Source organism: Rattus rattus, chromosome 15 (assembly GCF_011064425.1).
Source record: "Rattus rattus isolate New Zealand chromosome 15, Rrattus_CSIRO_v1, whole genome shotgun sequence".
Classification (NCBI taxonomy): Eukaryota; Metazoa; Chordata; class Mammalia; order Rodentia; family Muridae; genus Rattus; species Rattus rattus.
This window is the reverse complement of record NC_046168.1, coordinates 31,904,484-31,930,956: the sequence shown is the minus strand read 5'-3', so window position 1 is coordinate 31,930,956 and position 26,473 is coordinate 31,904,484. Positions and strand designations below refer to the sequence as shown.

At 40.0% G+C, this 26,473-nt stretch overlaps 1 protein-coding gene across 1 annotated transcript in view; it reads left to right on the top strand.

Annotated features, from left to right (window-relative positions):
• Positions 1–4,453: 4,453 nt before the first annotated feature.
• Rbbp8 (RB binding protein 8, endonuclease) overlaps positions 4,454–26,473 on the top strand; it is a 70,351-nt gene continuing 48,331 nt past the window's right edge. Inside the window, exons 1-4 of the mRNA XM_032885473.1 lie at positions 4,454–4,660; positions 8,355–8,558; positions 18,364–18,406; positions 23,177–23,272. Coding sequence (XP_032741364.1) covers positions 8,450–8,558; positions 18,364–18,406; positions 23,177–23,272 — 248 coding nt within the window. The 5' untranslated portion in view covers positions 4,454–4,660; positions 8,355–8,449. The remainder of the gene's footprint in view (positions 4,661–8,354; positions 8,559–18,363; positions 18,407–23,176; positions 23,273–26,473) is intronic.

Below are 26,473 nucleotides of genomic sequence, written 5' to 3'. Positions count from 1 at the left end.
TGCGCGGGGACTGTAGAGGCCTGAAGAACAGAGCTATGGAGTTCTGGTGGCTCTCACCCCGGCTGAAGAGGAAACCCAGGAAGACCAGGAAGACCAGGACGAAGACTGCCTTCAGTTTGGAGTCTCTGTGGAAAGAGTCTGAGGTGATGATGTCTCGTGGCTCTGTGATGTCTCAAGCCACAGTGGAAACCCAAGAAGAACCCAGCCCCTTGAAGACTGAAACATGGGCGGAGTCCAGGAAGGCCTCACAGGAGAGAAGGTAACTTTGAGGACTGGGATTAGATGTTCGCTCCATTGGCTTGGTTTGGCTTCCTTCTTGGGCTCATTAGACATCAGACCATCCCTTCGCCCGTCCACCCTGTATCTTAGAAGGGTGTACCTTGTTTTGTTACTCCAGGCTCACCGCTACACGAGGTTGTCAGCTATATCAGATGAGCCTTGTGAACCTACACTGGGATAAATTAAGACTTTGGGATTATTTAATGGGATTTTTGTTTGTGAGAAGGACAGGAGTTTTAGGAGCCAGTAAGAGCTAGGAGTTGAATGCTGCAATTTGTTCCCTGAACTCAATGTAGGCATTTCTTCCTCTAAATTTTCACTAATGATAGTAAGAGGGTAGAAACTTTTCAAATGTATGCAAAAGTTTCCACATACAAGAAAAATGGAAGTCGACCAAGGGATGCCCAATTTATCCATCAACCAGAGTCCTGCTTAGGTTAGTTTGAGGAGATTAAAAGTGAACAAGGAAGCCAGTGTGGTGGGGCACATCTTTAATCCCAACACTTAGGAGACAGAGGCAGGTGGATCTGAATTCAAAGCCAGCCTGGCCTACATAGTTGAGTACATCAGAACACCAAGGGCCATAAAGTGAGACCCTGTTTCAAAAAACCAAAAAGACTGAAAACAAACAAATAAAAACCCAAAAACCAAACAAAGAAAAACAAAACAGCAAACCAAACAACAACAAAAGTTTAAAAAAGAAAAAAGGAGCTAGACAGATGTGTTAGCATAAAGAATAAAGAATACTTACTGCTCTTACAGAGGACCTAGGTTTGGCTCTCAGCACATATATCAGGGAGCTAACAACCACCTGGAACTCCAGCTCTAGAGGATCCAATGCCCTCTTCGGACCTCCAAGGACACCTGGTGTACACACAGTGCTCATAACATGCACGCGAGCACTCATATAGACACAGTTTTAAAAAGTGAACAAACAAGTTGTGGTTATGGAAAAAACTTAACATGCCGAAAGGTGAGAAAAACTAAGTAATTAAAGCTGTATATAAAAAAAAGTGTAAGATAGGCGGTACATGGTGCTGGAAAAGGAACTAAGTATCTACTGTGATAAAATAAAAGATGACTATTGAAGAGAAATGGGGTTTGGTGAGAAATCCAGGACCAGAGGGACAGCAAGGTCTAGGAGCACCTACAACAGAAGGCTAGTGCAGACAGAAAATGGAAAGGGGCCTTGACACAGTGACAGGAAGCCCTGAAGGGATTTAAGCAGCAAAATGCCATTATCAGATTTAAATTCACAGCTGCTGTGCAAAAGTCCTCTGGAAGTAAGCATATCTTAAAAGGGAATTTCAATTTACCTTTAAAACAAAAAAGCTATGTTTTTAAATTTAACTACTCTGTTGGCCTGCCTGTCTCTGCCTCTTGAATGCTGGGATTAAAGGAGTGTGCCACCACACTCAAATTAAACACAAGTTTAATTTTAAAGTATTTACTTTTGTTTTTGGAGACTACACCTTTAATTCTATTATTCAATTTTTTAAAATTAGTTTTGTGTCACAATATTTGTGTCAGGAATACTGATAATAGCTAACTTGTACTGAGCATATACATATTTGAACACTATTGTAACTGGCTTTCACATACTCATTTAATCCTTTCGCCCCGGGAAGTTTGCACCACTATCCTCATTTTACAGGCAGGGAAAGTATGACAGAAATCAGTCAGTCAGTCAGGTAATGAGAGCAGGATTCAAATTCAGTTCTGTCTCCAAATTCTCTTACTAATTAGACTATGTATGTTTCTTTACAAAACAAAACAAAATATTTAGCAGCACACTCAAATAGTAAATATATGCATCAATTGAGAAAAGATGCTCAAGTTTTCCTTCAGAGACTAGGAAGGTCTAGATAGGTGACTGTGTGTGTGGAATGGAGAGTAAACCAGTAGTAGTTTAGGTCAGAGATTGATAGCGTATGACTGTAATCCCACTGCTCTGCAGGCAGTGTACAAACTGAGGCCATGACTGCTCCATGGTATGGTCAAGGCGAAGGTTTTTATTGTAGGTATGAGAGAAAATAACTACAGGCACCTTAAGAGTCCAGAGCAAAGAGAAGGTAGACTGAACACAGTCAGCAGACTGGACATGGCCAGAGCTATTTGGGACAAAGGGGAGAATAGCAGGGGTTAGACAACAGAGAAAACAGTGAGAGAAGCAGGAGCAGAGAGAGGGGGAGAAGGTAAGGGAGAGGGTGAGGGAGGGAGGGAGGGAGGTTGGGAGGGACGCTAACATGGACTTTGGAATGGGTACTAGGTTACTTAAGACAGTGAAGGAACTGGGGGCCTGCATGACCTTTGATATATAATATGCACCTCACTCAGGTAGCCATATGTCCCTTCTGCCAGAGGCAAGGGAAATGACTCCTTGAGGCAGAGTGGAACCAGCTTCACAAGTTCCTGAGGAATACTGGTTTTCTCTAACTGCCAGAAATCCTCCTATCCAGGTAGAGCTCACTTCTGGCTATTTGGATTGCCTTTTCCAGTTTATTGGTGTTTCATCTGGACCTGACAGATAGGAATGTCAGGAGTTCAAGGCCAACCTCAGCTACATAAAGCCAGTCTAGGTTACATGTGTCCTGTCCTAGCAACAAACAAAAATAAGAGATCATGGTAGTTAATGGGGTCAATAAATGAAGGTAAAGGGATGGATTTAGGAGATGAGTTATAGGTATGACTGACAGGATTTGGTGATAGATTTGATAGGATATTTAGGGGAGAAGTTGTCAAGGATTCTGATTTATATAAATAGATTACATACAGAGATGTGCTTTGTTTTCATTTTGCTTAAGGCGGGGTCTGGCTATGTTGTCTAGGCTGGTATTAGACTTACAGCAATTGTCCTAGCTCAGGTTCCTGGGCACCCAAGGTCTGGGATTGTAGGTGTGTACCACAATAATCATAGCTTCAGAAATAGCTTTCTAAAAAGATCTATTTTGTATTTATGTGTATGTGTCCTGTGTGAATTTATGTACTTGCAAGTGCACTCAGAATTCTGAATCCTGGAACTAACACTAACCAGTTGTGAATTGCCTAATGGGTGCTGGGAACAGAACCTGGGTCCTCCCTAAGAGGATTAAATATTCTCTTAACAACTAAGCCATCATCTCTCCAGGCCCTCAAATACCTCAAATAGCTTTTCTTTAGAAAATCAGTCTTCTTTAGTATTTGATTAAATGACAAACTGATCTTAAGTTCTACCCATCTCTATCCAAACTTGCTATTTCTACTAGAAACTATACAAGTCCTAGTATGCAATTTTTAGTATATAACTTTGTGATAGAGTGTTTGCTAGAGGAAAAATATAACCTAATTTTCATTGTCTTATAAAATAGAAAAGGTGCTGGAGAGAGATGGTTCAGTAATTAAGAACACTGGCTGCTTCACAACCATCTAGCACTCCAAGTCTAGAGGACCCAATGCCTTCTTCTGGCCTTTGAACCTTAAGCCACAGAAGACTTCTGATTTTAAAACAAAATTACATAAGGGCTAGAATGTGGCTCAGTTGATAGTGTGTTTACCTAGCTAGCACACATAAAGTCTTGGGTTAGATGCCCAGCACTGTCAAAAAATAAACTGACCTGGTGTGGTGGCTGCCACACGTCTATGATTATTATGGTACAATACCAGCACTCAGAAGATGGAAACAGGAGAGTCAGGAGTTCAAGACCATGCACAGTGAATTTGAAGCCTACCTGGGGTTACTCAATAGCCTGTTAACAAATAATTCTAGACACTTCTTTTTTTTTTTTTAACTCTGCACTTGCCAGAAACTCATCATTTAACTTTACCAGCATCCTTCTGAGTTGTGGCATTCCCACCCAGGCCTCTCAGGTGCCCATTCCTACACTGTAGGCAATGGCTATAAAGCTGAAAACTAAGGATGAGCCTATCCATCCCCACATCCTTCCATCTCATCCCTAAGTTGGTACAGCTCAGGCCCGCCACGAAACGTGCGAGAGTCACAGAACAGTCCAGGCTAACTTCGCCCAACCCAGGGGCTCGTGGTCAAGTTCCCAACAGATGGCTTATTTTCCAGACAATTCCACAAACGCTGCCAGAGTCGGGAAGCTCCTCTCAGAAGCACTTCCCACCCACCAACCAGCTCAGCCGCCGCCCCGCGGCTGGGGGCAAAGGGGCGTGACGCCGCGGGAACTCCCGCGTGACGTCACGAGATGCCGGAGGCCTCCAGGGCCGGGTGGGGCCGGCCGCCCTCCGGCCAGCCTTCGGGAGGTTCTGGCCGTCCTCTCCGTGGGTTCGGCCGCCTGGAGAGGTAGGGCACTCGGCGAGAAGTGGACAGTAACGAGCGGCGGAGCCTTCCCGGCCCGGAGGACAGATCCCGAAGACTCTGAAGGGAGGCTCGGAAGCTGTGAGTAAAAGGACTCTCCTTCCTACCCTGCGTGCAGGGTCCAAGCAGCTACTTCCGGTCGGACGCCGCGCTTTCGCAGTGGCTCAGGCGGCCGAGACGCGTGAAGCACCCGCCGACGTAGTCTGGGCTCGGGCCGGTCCGGAGGACGCGGGCCGGGCTCACGTTCCACGCAGTCTACCGGGCTCCCGCGCACTTCGGGACGCGCCCCTCAGCGCTGAGCCCGCCCCGCGCATGCGCCAAGTGCGCAGCGCGCTCTTTTCGCGTAGCGTTTGAAGTGTCTTCCGTCTGACCCGGGAAGCGCTGGGAGCTCGAGGAGCGTCTGAGGCTGATGGAGACCCGGTGGGAGTGAGGGCCGCGGCGAGTGTGCATTTTGCTTGTGAGAGGGACGCTGAATGTCCTGTGCGTTTCCCTTGTGTGGTGTGACAGTCTAGTTTTACCGAGCGTCTTCGCGTGGAGGTTATCGATGCTGTGGATACACGGAAAAGGATCGTCACTAGCCTTTGTGTCCACAGAGACCCGGGAGACGGGATGAGTGTTGTGAGAGAGAAGGGCTCAGTGCGCAGCGAATAACGGTTCAGAGCAAAAAGATTGGCTGCAAAGTGCTGAGCGAGCGTACTAGATGGAAAGGATGCTGTGAGCCGAAATTTGCAAACATGGTATTGATAGTTTTTACTGTAGCCGTTTTCAAAAGCACTTGAACAGTCGTGGTGGCTCCGGTAGACGAAAGCGGATTTTTCAGAGTTCCAGGCCAGCTTGGTCTACATAGAGAGTTCCAGGTCAGCCAGGGCTAAGTAGTGAGACCTGTTTCAAAACAACAAAAGCTCTGGATTATTTTAACTACTTTGTCATTGATGCATTTTTCTAAAGGATACTTCGATTGCACTGCTAGTTTTAACTCAGCTTTAAGTTTTCCATTAAAGTAATTAAACCTTTAAACTTTTCTTCCTTTGTTTTTTTTTTTTTTCTTAATTTGGGGGGTGGGTTTTGTTTTGTTTCTGAAGACAAGATTGCTCTGTGTAGCCCTAGCTGGCCCTGAACTCGCTCCATAGACCAGGCTGAGCTCGAACTCAGAGAGTGCGCTACCACTGCCTGGCATACTTTTTTTTTTTTCTTGCTACAGGAAGTATAGTTCAGGGTTCAAATCCTAGCCCCGAAGTAGCCACGCCCTAGCTGTATTACCTTGAGCAGGTCACTTAATCTGTATAATGGTATGCCCAACTCTACACTGAAATTAGTAATTGGACCTCTTTCTAGAGTTCTGATATGGCCAATAAAAGTCTATTCCATATGCTGTTGTACATAAAGGCAGTCTCTTGTTGGCCGTAGTATATCTTTTACACACAGGCTTGTGAAGCAAAACTGTATTAGTTCTCAGGGAGAGACAGCAGTATTGATCCCTTCATATACCCATTCGTCACTCAGCTTCAATAATTGTCAAAGTGAGCTGTTCTTGTTTCGTCTTTCCACCCACATCAGTTTTCAAACCAATCCCAGAGAACGGTACGGTAGTTTATCTCACAACGTTCCTGTAACAGACAAAGCCTTTTAATGGAAAAAGAAAAACGGGGTTGGAGACGTATCTCCGTGGTTCTCACCTAGCACGCCTGGATTCTTTTCAGGGTGCATAAGAAATTCTTTTTTTTTTTTTTTAAGTTTAAATAGTCTCATCACTATTGCATCCAAGAGGACCAACAATAACTTGGCGTACCCAAGAAAGTTAATAAGATTATTTTAAATCTACTTATGCTCGATTTTTGCTGATTCTTTTAGGAGCACCTAACTGCAGTTTTTGTAACACTTAGTAAATGCATGTATCATTTCTGTAGTGCTTTACCAAGATCCAAGTAGTTGCATACATTCTTTTACTTAAAAAGTTAACTTTTAGGCTAGTATACAAAGTAATGGGTTTCAGTTTAGACTTATTTTTATTTTGTGTGTATGAGTGTTTTGCCTGCATGTATGTCTTTGCCTGCATATATATATAATGTATGCCTTAGTGCCTATAGAGGTTAGAGAAGAGTGTGTCAGGTCAGTCTCTAGAACTGGAGTTATAGAAGATTGTGGATTCTAAGACTTGAAGTTCAGTCCTTTGAAAAAGCAGCCAATGCTCTTAAACACTAAGCCATTTCTCCAGACCCAGAAGTTGTTTTGTGTTGTACAGAGTCTGTGCATCCCAGACTGTCCTCAAACTCTCTGTGTAGCTGGAGAATAGAGCTCCTGATCCTCCTGCCTCTACCTAAGGACTAGGGTTATAGGCATTCACCACTCTGCTCAGTTTGTGGGTGCTGGGGATGGAACCCAGAGCCTTATGAGTGAGCCAAATCTCCAGGCTCTTTATAAGCCCTGCCCTTCTCTGTTCCCTCCTTTCTCTTCTGCTTTCTCCCATCATTTTTCTGTGTAGCCTGGGTTGGCCTTTAGCTTGCAGCAGTCTCTCTCAGCCTCCGTAGTATTGAGGTTCAGGCATGAGTCACCATGCCCAACATTTTACTTTTGTAATGGCTAATTAATGGTTTCAGTTAAGAACACATTTTAAAATGTGTATTAAATCACTTGAGTTTCTTAATAGACTGTTGCTTCTTTTTAGGGGCCACATAAGTTTTAAAGTTAATCATTAACTGTTACTATGAAACAATCACAACATACCTCTACCCTAATAGCTTTGTACCTCTGAATATACATATGTTCTTAGAGCTTTGCTGCATGTGTATCTTGATGACTTGTTCTCAGAAATATACATGTGTTGATATGTCAACCATCTACCTGGTTTTAAAGCATGTATATGGGAATGATTGTAAAGTCAGTAATATTTTAGAATGTTTCTAGTTCTGGTTCAGTACAGTGTTGGATTTCACATCACTCCAAAACTTAAGGCAGTAATTTTTAAGTGCTAAGGATTGCGCCCAAGGCCTTGGACTTGCTCAGCAAGCACTCCTTTCATGAGCTACATTCTCATGTACATCAGTACATGTATTTATTTACCGTGTAAGTGAATATATGTGCCCTTCCCACTGGATCACATGTGGAAGTCAGAAGCCACCTTGTTAGAGTCAGTTCGTCCCCTTCTTCCCCTTCCAAGGATCAAACTCTAGTTGTCAGGCTTAGTGGGCACTTTTACTTGCAGGTCCTTCCATTCCTTTTTTTCCCCCCCTTTCTTTTTAAAGATAGGGTCTCCTTATATAGCCCACGCTGACCTTGAACTTGAGATCCCCCACCTCTGGACTGCTGTGATTATACATGTGCCAGCATAGCTGCCCAGTAAATCTTACGAGAGTAAATGAATTCTGATTGTGGATGACTGTAAGCCTTTCAATATTATTAGAGCCCTTTTCACTTTAACATAAGTTTGGTAATTTCTCCTTCTTCGGTGGGAAAATTGATAACCTGCCTGAAAATTTACCTATATGAAGGCCAAATAACTGAAATCATAGTTTTCTCACTGTACACGGTCTCTCTGTGTAGCTCCCACTGGCTGTGAATTCACAGAGACCCACCTGCATCCACCTCCCAGTTCTGAGTAGAGGAGTGTACTGTGCCCTGCTCTGATTGTCATCTTTGCCAGCTTCTGTCAAACTCTCTGAATGATTGTAAACATTTAGGAAAACCTGAGAATAGCTGCACTTGTGCTTTCATCCTGATCTCAGGCTTACATAAAGGTGCGTGCAAAAAAATGACATATTGCAATCCGTCATTTCAGGTATTTCAACAATCCAAAGACAACGTCACACCTATGTAAGGACACAAAGGTCAGGCGAGCATCAACAAAAAGAAGTGTGGAGCCGGGTAAGCAAGATGAGCATTTCAGGAAGCAGCTGTGGAAGCCCTAATTCCACAGATGTATCCAGTGACTTCAAGGAGCTCTGGACAAAACTAAAAGAATATCATGATAAGGAAGTACAAGGTACAGTCTTTGTTTAAATGCTTGAGACTATAATAGTAAAAACTAGGTTTGATTATTTTATATATTTTTACTTAGAAATATTGAGGGGCAAATGTCCCAACTTTAAAGGGCATTTACTGTTATAATGCTTTATGATTTGTTTTATTGATGAATTGTTACATTGTAACTACAAATACTACAGAATATATAGAGGGGGATTGTTTTTTAAATTGGTATATGTGGGAGAGCCTGCATGAGTATTTATGTACAATGTGTGTTCAGGAGGCCATGGAGACCAAAAGAGGACTTCAGATTCCATGGAACCAGAGTTATTGGCAGTGAGCTGAACTTTGGTTCTCTGCAAGAGTATAAATGCTTTTAACTGCTGAATCATCTCTCCTGCCTCTAGAACATAATTCTCATATAACTTGTCAGTAGTTACTTGTGGAACTATGCTTTGTGGTGCTAAAAACAGAATTTATTGACTGCAGACAGATTTCAATTCTAACTTCATCTTCCTGCTGGCTTTGTAATCTTAGCTGTCATATAATCTTTTATCTTTTTCCTATGATTATTTGTAGGATTATTTAGAGCTGTAAAAGTGCTATTTAAGGGGTTGAGGATTTAGCTCAGTGGTAGAGCGCTTGCCTAGCAAGTGCAAGGCCCTGGGTTCGGTCCTCAGCTCCAGGGGGGGGAAAGTGCTATTTAAGCACTTCGACAAACAATTCAGGAGCTGTTTGCTATTAAACATTCATATACAAAAGTGAATGGCAGTTTGCTTCCAGAGTTTCTATAGGCTGCCAGAGATAGTCATGTACAGTGAAATAAGAGCTGTAAATGATTTATATGAAGTATAGTGAATGCATGGAAGATTAAGTAGTTGTATTTAGAATGCGTATATAAATATTTGTGTTAAAAGATACCTTAGAGACTGGGGATATAGCTCTGCGAACAGAATGGTTGTCTGGCTTGTACAAAGCCTTGGATTTAATTCCCCCAGTACCATATAAACCAGACGCTTTGTATTCACCTGTAACCTCAGCTCTTGAAGAGGGGGCAGGAGGATCAGAAGATCAAGGTTTTTCTCAGATTTTTAATGTGTGATAGATTTTGCTCATATATGTTTCCTACTGCAAGTCTGGTTGGTTTTTGTGGTGATGCTGAGGAAGGAAGCCCAGGCCTTACATATATTGACTGAGTACTCTCCCCACTTTATGAATATGTCTTGATTGCCTATTGCAACCATGTGCTTTATATTATGGTGCCCCACAACTTTAACATTATACCATAATGCCATTACAGTGTGGTCTACCTGAATCAGTTCTAACATTATGGGGGTGTATTGAATCTTTTCCATGGTAAAGTTAGTTTCTTGCAAAACCTTATGATAATAGCCTGAGTAGATTCTGACTGTGACTTCAAAGTACCTTTGCACGTCTTAGTGTACATAGAGATACTGAATCACAAGATATATTTTGGGCATTTGCTGTGACAGAATTCTGATACAGCCTATTATGTGTAGGAAGACTCAGGAAGAACCAGTGTGTGTTTTGATGTTCTTTTGCACCAGGCTTTCTAGTTGGGTGCATCTAGGCAGTACAGGCAGTAGGAGTGTGAGGAAGGCAGAACTTCTTGAGAAAAGAGACTTAGGGAAAAATAGAGATCAAACTTGATTAATTTTTTTCTCCAAAGAGTTATAGACAATTGGATGTATTTCCAAGTGGAAACATGATCTGTTAGGTAAGATGTAAGCAGATAGGTTCAGGTGAGCAGTGTGCGTGCTGAGACAGTTCTCACCAGCAGTGTTCAAAACAGGGTTTCTCTGTGTAGCCCTGGCTGTTCTGAAACTCATTCTGTAGACCAGATTAGCCTTGAACTCAGAGAGTCTCCTCCCTCTGTCCTGAGTGCTGAGATTAAAGGCATGGGGCCAACATGCCTAGCTAGGATTAGCTCTTGAGTGCCAATCCTGTTGGTTGTGGGTGGACTGGCCATAATGAGAAAGAGGCATGAGATACAGCAGCCAAGTCTGTAAGTTATAGAATTAACTACAGGTGCTAAAAAGCTATTCTCTCTATGTGATTTCAGTAGAGATGGTAACTGTACAAGTTGTTTAACTTTATACTGCTTCAGACGCCTCATGATGCGAAGGTATCTATAGTGATTGCACTGTATAACTGAGTGGAGTGTTTGGAAGGGTGTCTGCACACAGTAAGCAGTGCATGTTAGTTATCCCCGTCATTCTGAAGCCCCAACTATATTTTATAAATGCCTGCGGCAGACACCTGACAGTGGGATACTGGAAAAAACTTTCAACCTAAGTCTCATGTACTGATTAATTTTATTTATAAAACTTATTTACTTGTGTAAGAGTGTCTGTTACTGTAGTAAAATTAAAATAAGGCTGCACTAGATCTGTCACCGTAGTGCCCCATGACATCTGTTGGATGTTTTCATCTCAGTCAGCAAAGCCTCTCACCTGCTTAGCTCCATCCCATATCACACTGCCGATGGCTACTCTCTGAGCCTGACAACAATCTCTCTAGCCGCCTACTTCCCAAGGCAAGTTTCCACCATGCCAGACATACACATCTCAATTCTGTGGCAGCCCAGTGTCTCCAGCCACCACACACTCTCTCGAATTCAATTAAATCGCCACATGAAAGAACACACAACACAATAACCTCTGATCCATTTGCTAAGATAAAATTGCCTACTTAGATAAGACATAGTTTGCTCATCTAGATACCCCAAATCCTGTACACATCCATCCCTTAAGACTATTCATAGCAACCTGTAAATGTGCAGAGAAGAGTCTTTTGTTCTTTTTTTTTTTTTTTTTTTCCGAGCTGGGAACCGAACCCAGGGCCTTGTACTTTCCTAGGCAAGCGCCTACCACTGAGCTAAATCCAACTGCAGAGAGGAGTCTTAACGTCTGCCTCCATGTTCTCTCTGCTGCTCTTCTCTCCTCTCTTGCTCCCGTCTCCTCCCCCTCTCTAAAACTTTTGTCCCACCCATTCTTCCTTCTCGTCCAATGACAGGCCTAGTTCTATTCTATACCTGCCTTCACCTGTATAATGACATCATCCTACAGTCTGTGCTGTGGTGCTTGTGTGGAGGTAGAAGGCAACTCCATGAGTGAGTTCTCTTTCTTCACTCTATGGGTCCAGGGGGCCAAACTTAGGTTGTCAGGCTGCAAGCCTGTGCTAGACAGGTGGCTCCTATTGTCTTGTCTTGTCTGTCTGCCTGTCTGTCTTTCTTTCTTTACTTCTTCCTTCCTTCCTTCCTTCCTTTCTTTCTTTCTTTAACTGTTTTTTTGAGACAGGGTTTCTCTGAGTAGCCGTGGCTGTCCTGGAAATAGCTCTGTAGACCAGGCTGTCCTTGAACTCAGAAATCCACCTGCCTCTGTCTCCCGCATATTAGGATTAAAGGCAAGGGTCACCACCACCACTAGGCTTCTATTCTCTTTTTAAAGATGGGATCTAGGCCTGTCCCAAATTCCTATGTAACTCAGGCTGATCATGAACATGAAATATTTTCGCTTTCTGTAATTTTTTTCAGAAAGATTTTATAACTTTTAGTGAACAGGTCCTTTGTCTCTAAAGCATTTTATTTCCATGTTGTATCAGATAGATAGAGCAGGTATTACTTAGTTCAGGCTGGTTTTTGACCTTGCCGTGTAGTTGAGGGCAGACTTGACTGCCTACATCTCCTGGGGTGCTGGCATTACAGGTATGTACAGCCATGCCCTGTAGGCATCAGCCTTCTTCCTTTCCCTATCTGAATGCTTATGTATAAAACACCTAGATTAGGTGAGTTCAGAGGACAGCTCTGGAGATTGTTCTCCCCTTCCCTCATGAGAACGTGAGGGATCAGACTGGCTGTACCTGTACTTGCTGAGCCATCTTGCTCCATCTAATCTTTGCTCTTTCTAATTTAAATGTTTTACTGTAATGATGGAAAGTTGACTGACATACCCGTTTATAGTATGTTATATATTTAAAGGGAAATATATTTTGACAGGCTTCCTTTTTATGTTCTTCTTATAAGTAGGGTCTTCAGGAGACCTCTATCTTATGATGAAGTAACATTAAGAAAATATATATTTCTTGAGAGCAAAACAATATGTTTGTTATAAAATCTGACAAATACTACATAGTAGATAGCTCACCCTTGTTTTATAGTAAGTAACTCTTTTATATTATGCAATTCTTGTTACTGTTCTTTAATAGGCTTCATGGTCTCAGGAATGCTGGTGTGCTATAAAAAGCATTAAGAGAGTAGGGTATAAGAAGCAGGCTTTTGTTTCCTGCTTATAGATTTTTGAAGGTCTTAAATAATTGTGGTCTTTGTTTATTTGTTTAAGACAGAGTTTCACTATGTAGCCCAGCTGTTCTAAAAATTGATATGTTCTAAAAATTGATTTGCAGGCCTTAGACTCAAGATCTTCGTGCCTCAGCCTCATAGTCCTGGGATTACTGGCATATACTGCCATATTTAAACACTATTTGTAGAAACCGATGTTATTTAAAAGTTTGGTTTGGGTCACTGAATATTTCCCAGACAAAAGAGGGCTTTTGTATTATTAGTTCTTTGTCAGTGAGTTTCACATAGTTCCCTATAAAACTAGATCCTCTGACTATGTAATCACATCAAAGACCTGCCTGGAGGGTAATTTTTAAAAAGGTGATGGGGGATCGACCTAGAAAAACCAATACAAGAGACTGTTTGCAAGACATCAAACATAGACTTGTCTGGACAGTGCAGGTTTTGAAGTCTATATAGGAATCAAATTTGGCTCATTACTTTGTAAACCTTTGTGTGAGTAAAAAACAAAGGAGAATGTTAGGAAGAGTAAGTAGCACTTGAGGTGCATGATTTTATGTAGACAGCCAAGGAAGTCTACACATAAGAAATTACACACATCTGTAGATCCTACTCTATACAGATAGCATTTGGGGTTTCTTGTTGGCTTCATTTGACCAAAACATAATAAAACAACAGCGGTGATCTATAGAACCCTGTGCACACTCATCATGATAGAATAAGCTACATGCATTTCTTCTAAAACTAAGAATAAATGGTCTCCCATCCTATATTAAAAGTCAACCATTTACCAGCTGCATTATTTGCAGGGGATAATTGTGGAGAAACTTGTCACTAAGTTTTTAATCTTTTTAGCATAGTCAATTCCGTTCATCATTGTTCATCCTAGTGTCTAAGTTGTCATTGAATAGACAGCTTTCATGCTTTGATTTTAGAATAACAAGTTTTAATAGAAGTTTCAGAATTCTTTAAAATTCAAGTTCCAAGAGTATATTTGGGTAGGATTTTTATTTTTTAAAATCTCAGTATTGGATTTATTATTAAAAGCACAAGTAATAAAGTAGAATTTAGAATATTTTATACTATTTTATCATGTTTACTGTCCACACTAGGTTCTACTAACACACTCAGCTAATATAAAATTCTATGTTTCATAAACCTAAACCATTTTCATAGGAAACTAGGCTTTTGGGGGCAGGGTATAATTGCAACTGCTCTAAAGAGATGGACAGTGTGGAGGCTCTAACTTGACAGGGTGTTTATATTTCAAGTGTAGGGATTGCTTGCTTGTTTTGGTACAGCTGTTTATTGTCCTACACATTCTCCCATGTTTCATCAGCATTACAGAGAAGCATTTACAGAAGCATTATATACATGCATACCTACATATAGTACATACGACTTTAGTACTACAGAATCAACAGTTTTGACTCATAGTACTAGTGCCTATTAAGAACTCTCTAGGGCTGGAGAGATGGCTCAGTGGTTAAGAGCACTGACTACTCTTCCAGAGGTCCTGAGTTCAAATCCCAGCAACCACATGGTGGCTCACAACCACCTGTAATGAGATCTGATGCTCTCTTCTGGTGTGTCTGAAGACAGCTACAATGTACTTAAATTTAAGATAAATAAATCTTAAAAAAAACTCCCTAAGTAGTTATCATATATTATTTTATTTATAACTACTTAAGCTCAGTGAAATTCACAACAATTAACTTATATATTTTGAAATAATTAAATATTAGGCAAAGAGCAGATAAAGTATAGCTGATTTTATAAATATAGTTTTTAGTTTAGAATAGAAATAATTTATTGTATAGTTAGAGAGATAGGATTGTTTTTGGTAAAACCAAATTACTTGATCATTAGATGAAGCTCTGCTTCTGTGGTTTTTATCTAATAAGGAACTAAAACAAGAATTCATAGCATGGGTTATTGTTTATACATCATAAATTGAACTAACTCTTGCCTCCTTTATGAACTTTTAAACTTGTTTAGTGTAATGTAACAGCATGTAGTTGCCCTGATTTTCTCCAAAATTCATAGAATGAGTAGGTGTGTGATTAATTAACATCCTCTAGTGCTTTCGAGTCTTTTGAGCACTGTTTCCTCAGTAGGTTCATGGGTTGCCGCTGTTGTGATCCCAAACACTTTGTTGCACAGACTGCCTGTTCATACAGGAGCTCCATTGTTGTACAGCCTCATTCCTTCCGATGGGTGTGGAGCAGGATTAAAGCACACTTTATAGGGGTTCTAATTGTACATTCCTAATTGACTTGATGAATAGCAAATGCTAAAATTTAAACACACGCATACACACATACAAGCCTGTTTCAGGGCTGATGTACGTGACAGAACAGATACCTCACAGGTGTTGAATGCTTGTAAGATAAAAGAGTAGTCTTTCCACATTTCTCAAGAATTCTCTTTTGAAGTTTATATGGATTTTCCACTTCATTGTTTCTTTTCTAAAAAAATAAAGAATCTTTATTTCATGGCCAGAATCCATTTCATCATTGGCTACTTCTCACTTGCAGAAGCAGACCTGAATTTTAGATGTTAGCCAAAATTAAAAACAAGAAAATCTGTCATCAATTAAAAATTCCCCACAATTGGGAGGAAGAGACAGAAATTGCTGACTGTAGTCTTCATTCTAATGGGGGTCATAGTTCTTGTTCTGCAGGAGGGCTGCTTTGCTGAGGGTTTCCAAGGTCTCTTGAGTTTGTCACCCTTACCCAACGACAAGGAAGCTCTCTTCAGCTCAGCAACTTGGCAGCTGGGAAGGCTTTTTTTAAACCAAAGCATTTTTTAACCAGTTTACTCTTGCCAATTATAGCACAGTCTTTCCTTTTCATTATCTCGCAAATATTTTAAAAGTAAATCACTTTTTCTTATTATTGCTTTTTATTTCAAGCTAATCATAGACTCACATGTAATTATAAGAAAGAATGCAAAGGCATCTCATGTACTCTTTCCACAGGTTTTCCTACTGGCAGTGCATTGACTGTTTTTTTGTTTGTTTGTTTGTTTGTTTGTTTGTTTGCTGTTTTTGAGCTAGGAGCTCACTCTGTACCCCAGCTTGGCCTTAAACTCATGACAAACCTCTAGCCTAACCTCCTAAGGATGAGATTATGAGTGTGAACCACCATACCTGGCTATACTTTATCTTAGACACATATGTTATCACAACCAAGACATTTGTATTGTTATAATTTACTGCTTTTATTCAGATCACGTCCATTCTGTGTGCATACTTATGTATGTGTGAAACCTAGACTTGTGTGTTTGGTTCTGTACAATTTAGTAATATATACATTGTGTCTACTTCTCAAGATTCCATGCCACTTATCTAGATCTGTAGCCTCCTTTCTCCCATTCTTCTCCAATTTCTTACCATTAGTAATCTGTTCTTTATCTAATTTTATTTCAAGAATGTTAAATAAATAGAGTCATACAAAAAGAACCCCTTTGAATTTGGCAAATTTTACTCAACACAGTCCCCTTTAAGATCTATCCAAATTTTGCTTGTTAATAGCTAATTGTTTAAGACTTTCTCGTTTGAAGCCAACCTGGCCTACATAGTTGTGTTTGAGGTCAGTCTGAGCAACTTAAGCTACTTTGTCTTAAAATTTTTTAAGTATATGTTATTTTATGTATTTTATGATTGTTTTGCATTAATGTACCTGTGCCTGGTCCCCATAGAAGCCAGAAGAGCATATCAGATCCCTTAAGACTGGAGTTACAGGCAATTATAAGCAGCCATGTGGGTGCTAGGAATTGAACCTGGTTCTCAGGAAGAGCAGCCAGTGCTCTTAAACACCAGCCATCTCTTCAGACCCATTTTTTTTAAGATTTGTTTTATGTGCATGAGTATTTTGCCTGCATATATGCATATGTGTCATGTGCATGCATGATGTCCATGAAGATCAAAAGAGAACATCAAATTCCTTGGAACTGGGGTTATAGTGGTTGTGAGCCACCATGTGGATACTGGGACTCAAACCCTGTTCCTCTGAAGAACAGTCAGTATTTTAACTGCCTTAACCATTTCTCCAATCTGGGAGATCCAACTTTTAAAAAAACAAAGGAAATGAAACTCTTAGAGAATGTTAACAATTTCTAGGCAATTTATTTTTAAATTAATTTTAATAGTTGTAGTTGAAGAAATTACAGAATGTTATAATATGAACTTAATTAGGAATCAAAGTCCTTTTATTCTCCTTATATTAATCAGATTTGTAGAGGATGAAAAGAAAAGCTATATTCAACTAGAAAACTTCAACTAATTTGACACTATTTTTTTTTAAGATAGGCTCAATTATGTATCCCAGGATGATCTCAAACTTGCGAACATCCCTCTTTAGTGCTGATATTACAGGCATGTACCACAGGGTCCAGTTCAGTGTGTGTTTCAAGAGTTTTTTGAATATTGTAAAGATTGTTTAATATACTTAATATAGTTTGATTTATTAAACAGATTTTTTTTTTTTTGGTTCTTTTTTTCGGAGCTGGGGACCGAACCCAGGGCCTTGCGCTCTCTAGGCAAGCGCTCTACCACTGAGCTAAATCCCCAACCCCTATTAAACAGATTATTATTCCAGACTATTATTATATATATTTTATGTAGACATCTCTACTTTATTGCTTAACATTGAATTTTTTATTATGTGTTTCTACATAGGTTAAAACCCAAGAAATCAGATACTAATGAGAACAACTTTTGATATATTGCTAAGTTGTTTTCCAAAGACTATACTAGTTTCTTGTATCTTCAGAAAAGTATGGTTTTATAGTTTTATAACCACTTCATTTTTGTAATTAGTAATTAACTATTTGGTTTGCATTTATATTTAGTTGCTAGTAGTGTTGTAGGCCGTGTGTGTTGTTGTAGCAAGTATTTCATGCTCATTTACTGGTTATTTTTCTATTAGATACTACCATGAAAATTAGAAATGCCCTATTACTTTTATCCGTATTTTCCCTTGCCATTTTTTAATCAGACTTAATTAAAATTGGAAAGTACATATGTCTAGAGTTAAAAATTCTAGTGTCCTTTCTTAAGTACTTTTCTATAAGCAACTTTGCTTCTAATCCAGAACTTCCTGCCACAATCTAGCTTAATCCCCAGAGACTTGAGCCTACATAGGCACTATTACTGTTAGCAAATATGTAGGCTATGTCAGAACACAGACCCAAGTTTATAGTGAACTGATAATTATATGTTTGCTCTCACTATTAGAAAGGAAATAACTCACTTTTAATCTACTTGGCTGTCATATAATAGACTAAAAGCAATAATGTTGCAGATTTATTTTCCTAGCCTGAGGGTACAAGTAAGGGGAATACACTGTACATCAAATGGGACTGGGTTCAGTATTCAGAAGCTAGTCTAAATTGGCTTAATAGTGTAGCATTTGCCTCATAAAGGAACTTAAATAACTGCTTTAGAATTGGTACAATGTGTAACAAAATACTGTGCTTTTTTTCTTTTGTTACTTTGCAGGTTTACAAATCAAAGTAACCAAACTGAAAAAGGAAAGAATTTTGTAAGTATCAGTATGTAATGCCAATGTCTTATTTATTAATTAATTGATACTAATAGCCAGTCTCATTTAAAAAAAGCAAAAAAACAAAGAAAAGCTTTATGTCTTACTTAAAAATAAATTAGCTTTGAGCTAATTAATTGTGAAAGTGGGTGTGTTACTCTTCTTTATTTTAAACTATGTCACCTTGACGGGCATTGAAATCTATGTAGACTCTGCTGGACTTGAATCAGGTGCATCTGCATCTGCCTTCTGAGTGCTAGTAGGATTAAATGGTGGCTCGTGACTGTCAGCTCCAGTCTTGGGGTCTGAGGCTTTCTTTGGCCTCAGAACACCAGGCACACGGGTGGTGAACAGACATATATGTAGGCAGAATCCTCAGACATGTGAAATAAGTAAGTAAATACATAGTTTTAAGTAACCTATGTCTTTGGAGAAATAGTGATAGCCATGTGAGGTTTATAGCATGCAAGATGAGCTATAATGGTTTGTGGTGCCAGAAAAAGAAAGTCATAGTGAGAATGGCGGTATGCTAACCATTCATTAATCAAAGATGGCTCCTGCAGCTCAGCGGTAGACTGCTTGCTTGGCATGAGCAGAGCCCTGCGTTGATTCTTTGTACCAAATGAAAACCAAGCATGTCAGACATGTCTGTAGTACCAGCACACGGGAGGGTGAGAAGAGAGGTGGTAATCCCTGGTCAGACATGTGTGTAGCACCAGCACCTGGGAGGGCGAGAAGAGAGGTGGTAATCCCTGACTCCACAGTAGGAGCCATGTAACCTGGGCTCCATGAGACCTTGTCACAAACAGTAAAAACAAAGAAAGTGAAAAACCTCACAGTAGTTAAGTGTAAGACAACTGGAAATAGTGATCAGTTACAGACCTCTAAAACAAAGTGATGACTCTTGATTAGTGGGATTTCAGTTAGTAAGTGTAGAAAGAATTGTAGACACAGAAAAATCATTGTATAGCAAGCTTTACAGCAATTGTTTTTTTTTTTTTTGTTTTTTTTGTTTTTTATTTTTTTTTATTAACTTGAGTATTTCTTATATACATTTCGAGTGTTATTCCCTTTCCCGCTTCCGCAAACATCCCCTCCCCCTCCCCTTCCTTATGGGTGTTCCTCCACACCTCCCCCATTGCCGCCCCCTCCCCCCAACAGTCTAGTTCACTGGGGTTCAGTCTTAGCAGGACCCAGGGGCTTCCCTTCCACTGGTGCTCTTACTAGGATATTCATTGCTACCTATGAGGTCAGAGTCCAGGGTCAGTCCATGTATAGTCTTTAGGTAGTGGCTTAGTCCCTGAAGCTCTGGTTGCTTGGCATTGTTGTACATATGGGGGTCTCGAGCCCCTTCAAGCTCTTTTCCAGTTCTTTTCTCTGATTCCTTCAACGGGGTCCTATTCTCAGTTCAGTGGTTTGCTGCTGACATTCGCCTGTATTTGCTGTATTCTGGCTGTGTCTCTCAGGAGCCATCTACACCTCTGCACTTTTTTGCTTCATCCATCTTGTCTAATTGGGTGGCTGTATATATATGGGCCACATGTGGGGCAGGCTCTGAATGGGTGTTCCTTCAGTCTCTGTTTTAATCTTTTGCCTCTTCCCTGACAAGGGTATTCTTGTTCCCTTTAAAGAAGGAGTGAAGCATTCACATTTTGATCATCCGTCTTGAGTTTCATTTGTTCTAGGCATCTAGGGTAATTCAGGCATTTGGGCTAATAGCCACTTATCAATGAGTGCATACCATGTATGTCTTTCTGTGATTGGGTTAGCTCACTCAGGATGATATTTTCCAGTTCCAACCATTTGCCTACAAATTTCATAAACTCGTTGTTTTTGATAGCTGAGTAATATTCCATTGTGTAGATATACCACATTTTCTGTATCCATTCCTCTGTTGAAGGGCATCTGGGTTCTTTCCAGCTTCTGGCTATTATAAATAAGGCTGCGATGAACATAGTGGAGCACGTGTCTTTTTTATATGTTGGGGCATCTTTTGGGTATATGCCCAAGAGGGGGGTAGCTGGATCCCCAGGCAGTTTAATGTCCAATTTTCTGAGGAACCTCCAGACTGATTTCCAGAATGGTTGTACCAGTCTGCAACCCCACCAACAATGGAGGAGTGTTCCTTTTCTCCACATCCTCGCCAGCATTTGCTGTCACCTGAGTTTTGATCTTAGCCATTCTCACTGGTGTGAGGTGAAATCTCAGGGTTGTTTTGATTTGCATTTCCTGATGACTAAAGATGTGAACATTTCTTTATGTGTTTCTCAGCCATTCGGCATTCCTCAGCTGTGAATTCTTTGTTTACCTTACAGCAATTGTTAAAGGCAACAACCATCCATTAAACCTAAAATAAGTACGATAAGTAGGAGAAGAAGCGGTGCTTGTGGGGAGAGAGAGACGTCTCAGTGGTGAAGAGCACTGCCTGCTCTCCACAGAACAGGGTCAGTTCCAGCACCCATGTGCCTGTTAACAATAGCCTGCAACTCTAGTTCCAAGGGTCCTGGCGCTCTCTTCTGACCTCTTCGGGGATCAGGCATACACATGGTGCACATAACATACTTACATGCAAAACAGTCTTTATCTATAAAATATGTGAAGTTTGAAAAGAAACCATACATTTTACAAATTCCTCAAAGTGTCTCTTTACATGATACTAACTACAAAGGCAGGGGTGTCATTGCAACCGAGAAACCCAGCAGACTTCATAAGTCAAGATCAAGTTAACATCACTAATAAGGAGATGTGTCTGCCTAACGTATTTCTTGATGTGGCCTATTAAGAATGGCACCATGTTGCTTTTCTCATATTCTTAGCAAAACTGTTTTATGAAACATAATCAACAAAATAACTGTGCAGTCGTTTGCAGTGATGTGACAGATGTTTCCAGGTTGAAGGAAACATGAAAGAGAAGTCATAGTAAAGGAACAGCTGGCAAAATTTAATCAGGCTTTCTTAATTAGTTTCCATTTAACATTGTCGTTATTGGTGTTAATTTTTTATGTTGATGCTTTACGTGGTCATAAGTCTGAAATTGTTTCCAAAATGAAATATTAGAAAATATCAACAACTTTCCTCCAAACCACTAAACAGTGACAAAATGAAGATTAATCTTAGCAAGAAGTAAGCTGGCACAGTGACCGTCGAATGGGGAGCTGAAGATGTTGCCACAGTCTGACTGCCACCTCGCAAAGGAGCCAGGAGAAAGTCATTACTAGTGCAGCTCCTGGAGCGTAATGTTCCTTACAGGACACAAATTTTATGTTTCATAAACTGACCCCTGCTCTCCCAAAGCCTGATGGTGGTGGCACACACCTTTAATTCCAGCACTTGGGAAACAGAGGCAGGAGGATCTCTGAGTTGGGGCCAGCCTAGATTACAGAGTGAGTTCTAAGACAGCCAGAGCTCCTCAGAGAAACCCTGTCTTGACCCCTCCCCTTCCCCTCAAAAAAGAAGTTTGCAAACTGTCCAGCCTTTTAATGGCCTTTAATACTAATGGTATTGCCTTATATTTATGAATCATGTGTGTGTATTATGTGAATATAATGAATTGTATTTGTGACCTCAGAAAAATTTTATGTTTAAGTTCTCCCTGTGGTGTACATTACTCCAAAGCTAATACATTTTATTGGATGAGACAAAAAATAGGATTATTTTATTAATATGTAAAATTTATTTTCCTATCCACTTGAAATATAATGGGAATATGTTTTACTTAGGAATAAACTTTTCTTTGCTGCTAAATTTTTTTTTGAACTGCTTGCATTTTAAAATTCTGAACTGCACTTGAATGCTGTAATTTTCAGCTTCATTTTTGTCTGTGTTAATGTCCTTTATAAATGTTGTCACTGTTACTTCTTTGTTTGTCTTTTTTTTTCTTTTTTTTTTTCTTTTTTCAAACAGGGTTTCTCTGTGGAGCCCTGGCTGTCCTGGAACTCACTTTGTAAACTAGGTTCATCTGAAACTCACAGAAATCCTCCTGTCTCTGTCTTCCAAATACTGGGATTAAAGGAATGCACCACCACTGCCCAGCTTACTTTTTCTTCTTAAAAAGGGGTTTTATTTTTGTTGTCTTTATTTGTAAGTGTATGGTTGTTTGCCTGCATATATCGCTGTGCACCATGTGTATGCCTGATGCATGTGGAGGCCAGAAAAGGTCTTCAATCTTGGAACTGCAGTTCCAGATGGTTGTGCTAGGATTCAAACCTGAGTCCTCTAGGAGAGCAGTGTTCTCCAGCACCAGTGGTTGGCTTTTCCTAATTGGGTCAATGTTTCAGAATTGATTAATAGAAACAGGATGAAATCTTTTATATGGTTCCTTGGGTCAGTGTTACAGTTACTAATGTCGTAAATCGTGAAATACAGCCACTAATTCAGATGCCATCCTTAAAGTGAAAGTGAAGATCATTTTTAAGAAGTACTAAAACTCAGAAATCACTGTGCTTACCATTTGATTATACATTTTAAATTACTTCACTACATGTTTTTGAAGGACTGTAGTTTTATTAAGATGGATCTTTCCTGTCAACCTATTGATTGTACTTTCTGAAATATTACAATTTTTTAAACATTTATTTATTTATTTATTTATTTATTTATTCATTATGTACGCACTCTTCTGCCTGCATAACAGAAGAGGATGCCAGATCCTATTACACATGGTTATGAGCCACCATGTGGTTGCTGGGACTTGTTGTTTTTTAGGTCAAATTTAGGAGTTATAATATCAGAACTGTCTTTATAATTTTCTGTAAATTTTCCTAACTTTAGAGATGCACAGAGACTAGAAGAATTCTTCACCAAAAATCAACAGCTGAGAGACCAGCAAAAAGTCCTTCAGGAAACGATTAAGATTTTAGAAGATAGGTAAGTTTGATACTCGAATGGGAAAGTATTTCCTCCTCAGTGGAGTCCATTGGGTTTACTTTTAATCATTTCTGGGGTTGGGAGTGATTTTTCTCCCTTAGCCTTGTGCCATCGTTGAGTAAGTTCTTTATAGACTGACAATATACTCCCAGGTTTTATATGTGGTTTCCAACCATGTTTAGCAGTCATAGCTTAGCCAATAAATGTTGTTTTTAATGTTAGATATAAGGGGAGCTTCAAGGTGGAATGTCCTAATCCAATGCTTATATTTCCTATAGTTTCCAAGTATATGGAAACTAATAAATTGTATTTCTGCTATCTTTTCTTACTCTGATTTCTTTTCTTTTATAGTTTTTCACTTTCCTTCAATATAGGAATTTTTCTATCTATATATTCCTGAGATAACACAGTCAGCCCTTGTATGTAGACCTTTTTCCCCCACTCAGATGAGATCTATACCCAAGAATAAAAAATACTTTTAGAATTAAGTACGTTTTATTTTCAAATGTGCTACCTACCAAAAGGCTAACGTATTTGAACTAGGATTTTTTTATTTCTTTAGTGGTGAGATAATTTCTTGTTTTACTTATTTTGTGTGCATGTGTTGTATGCCTGGATGTGTATGGGGAGGTCGGAGAACACTGTGGGGTTCCAGGAATGTTATCATACTTGACAGAAAGAGCCTTTACCTGCTATAAGATTTTAAAATAATCTAGTATTCTGCATATTCACAAACTGAAGGTGAATGCCATCTATATGGTGACTTTGAGAATATCAGTTTACTTGAACATGCAGTATTTTGTAAAAAATTTTGTGGAAAAGATCTATGTGCTTTCGGATCACATATGTATTCTAACTTTCCACTGTATCTTTAACTAAGATTTAATAACAAATATTTCTGTCCTTGTTTTACCCTAGTATTGCTCTAGGGACTTGGAGGACTATTCTCCTTAGTATTTTATGGACCTTATATTTAATTGTCAAATTCTGGAAATACTCAAACAACTAGCAATAAGAGGATTTCATATATGAAGTGCTATGAAGAAAATAGTTAAATGATATATTTGAGTGACTATAGAAAGGTTGCTTATAGATGGTCAAAGGGTGACCTTTCTGAGGCAGTGCTATTGAGATAAAACCTGAATAAAAGGGATGTGAGGAGATAGTTATCTGAGAAAGCAAGAGACTAAAGGAGATAGGATATAAAATTTTAAGGTAGGCCAGGCATGCTGGCACATGCCCTCAATTCCAGCACTTGGGAGGCAAAGGCAGGTAGATCTCTGAATTTGAAGTCAGCATAGACTGTACAGTGAGTTCCAGGCCAGTCAGAGCTATGTATTGAGACCTTGTCCCAAAACAAAACTTAGTTTAAGGTAGGAATAAATTTCAAGTATTCGAACATAAAATCTCCCGTAGTTCTGGTATACAGAACAGACGTGGTGAGGGAAGGGAGATAAGACTGCAGATCTTCAGTACGTTGTGTGTGGACATGGGCTACAAGTTTAGATTCTCATTGTGATGGAAACCATTGGAGAGTTAGCAAGGGAGTGACAAGGGGTGGGTGACTGGGAGCCAGTAGCGTCCACGTGGAGATGCCAAGTAGAATACTGTGTGTATTTTCTGAGCTGAGCTCCATAGGTCTCAGAGGACAAAAAAAAAAGAGGAAAAGCAGGCTGTTTAAGTAAAGGAAAGTTAGACCTACAGGGCATGCTGTGAAGAATAATTTCCTTGAAGGAGCAGTTTGAAAATTAAATGAGATAATAAAACCAATTTATAGCAAGTTGAGTAAGATTTCTGTACTATATCAGTTGGTGACTGTAAGTCTAACCTTCGGCACTCTAGTACAACTATATAGTGCACCCAGATTTAAGCCGTCTCCAGCCGAGCCGTCAGAGCTAGAAAGTCCTCTATCCCTCAGTTCCCCAGCCCAGCAATGAAAAAGAAACCCTGAATTGCTCTTCTGTTAGCATAAACAGAGCACTCCACCTTGGTTATGTGCTGGAGGATTTGGGAAGAATGCTGAGCACAGGCTCTGCCTTCTTCCTCTTCCTCCTCTTGTTTCTTCTTTACATTTCCCCTTCCCTCCTTCCTCCTCCCACCCCACTTTCCTTTCCTTCCATCCTCCATGCCACTTCCCATAACAGTAATGTTTTTTCTTTTTCTGTAACAAAGGAAATAATGGCAAGAGCTTATCTTCCTCTCTGTGATTCCTATATAAAAAACTTAGGGCTTGCATTAGCGTATCTCTGCCCTACCTTGAGGCACTCCGTCAGAGAGGGTTTGGGAAGTAAAAGAAATGGATCGGGAGTATGGGTGATGAAGCGGAGCTGGAGGAGGGAGAAGAGCAGAGCTGTCAGTCCACGGGTAACGCAAGGAAGGCAGGGCCCAGTGTGGTTTGCTTGGTGGGAGTTATGGAGCCACCGTATCTGTTCTGTTCACACTTGGAATCTTACCTTCTGCTGTCTTACCTGTTCACCTGTGGGACCAGGTAAAGGATCTCAGTTTATACAAGATGGAGCCAGTGATTTTACTCCTCAGAGTAAGAGATAAATAATTTAATGGCCGCCATGCTCCAAAGCTGATAGTATTAGCTACAAGTGCTACCTCACATCTATAGTCCCAGCCCTCAGGAGGCTGAGGCAGGAGAATTACCATTACCATATGTGGGAAGCCAATTTGTGCCATATAATGAGTGAGTTTCAGCCCTACTTGGGCTACAGTGTAAATTGTTGCAAAAAAAAAAAAAAAAAGAGAGCCTTGATTATATGGATTTGCCATATCTTTCCTGTGTAGTTAGTCATTAGCTAGTTATTTAGGACCCAAAGTGTAGAAATAAATTTCAAGGTTTTTTTGTTTGTTTTGTTTTGCTTGAACTGACTTCATACAATTGACTTTCAGTTTCTTCCCTTGAAGATCCACCTTTTCCGGAGTCTACAAAAGTGTTTCACTTTGTAGCTTATTTGGTCTTCCAGTTTAGTTAGCTTCTGTATTGTGCACATTCATGTATGTATGTATGTATGTATGTATGTATGTATGTATGTATGTATTTGGGGGTGGTTTTGAAACAGGGTCTCACTATGTAGCTCTGGCTGTCTTGGTGTATGTAGACCATGCTGGCCTTGAACTCACATCAGTCTGCCCACCTCTGCCTCCCAAAGGCTGTATTAGAAGTGTGTATTAGAAGTTTCTTTAAAACTTTCT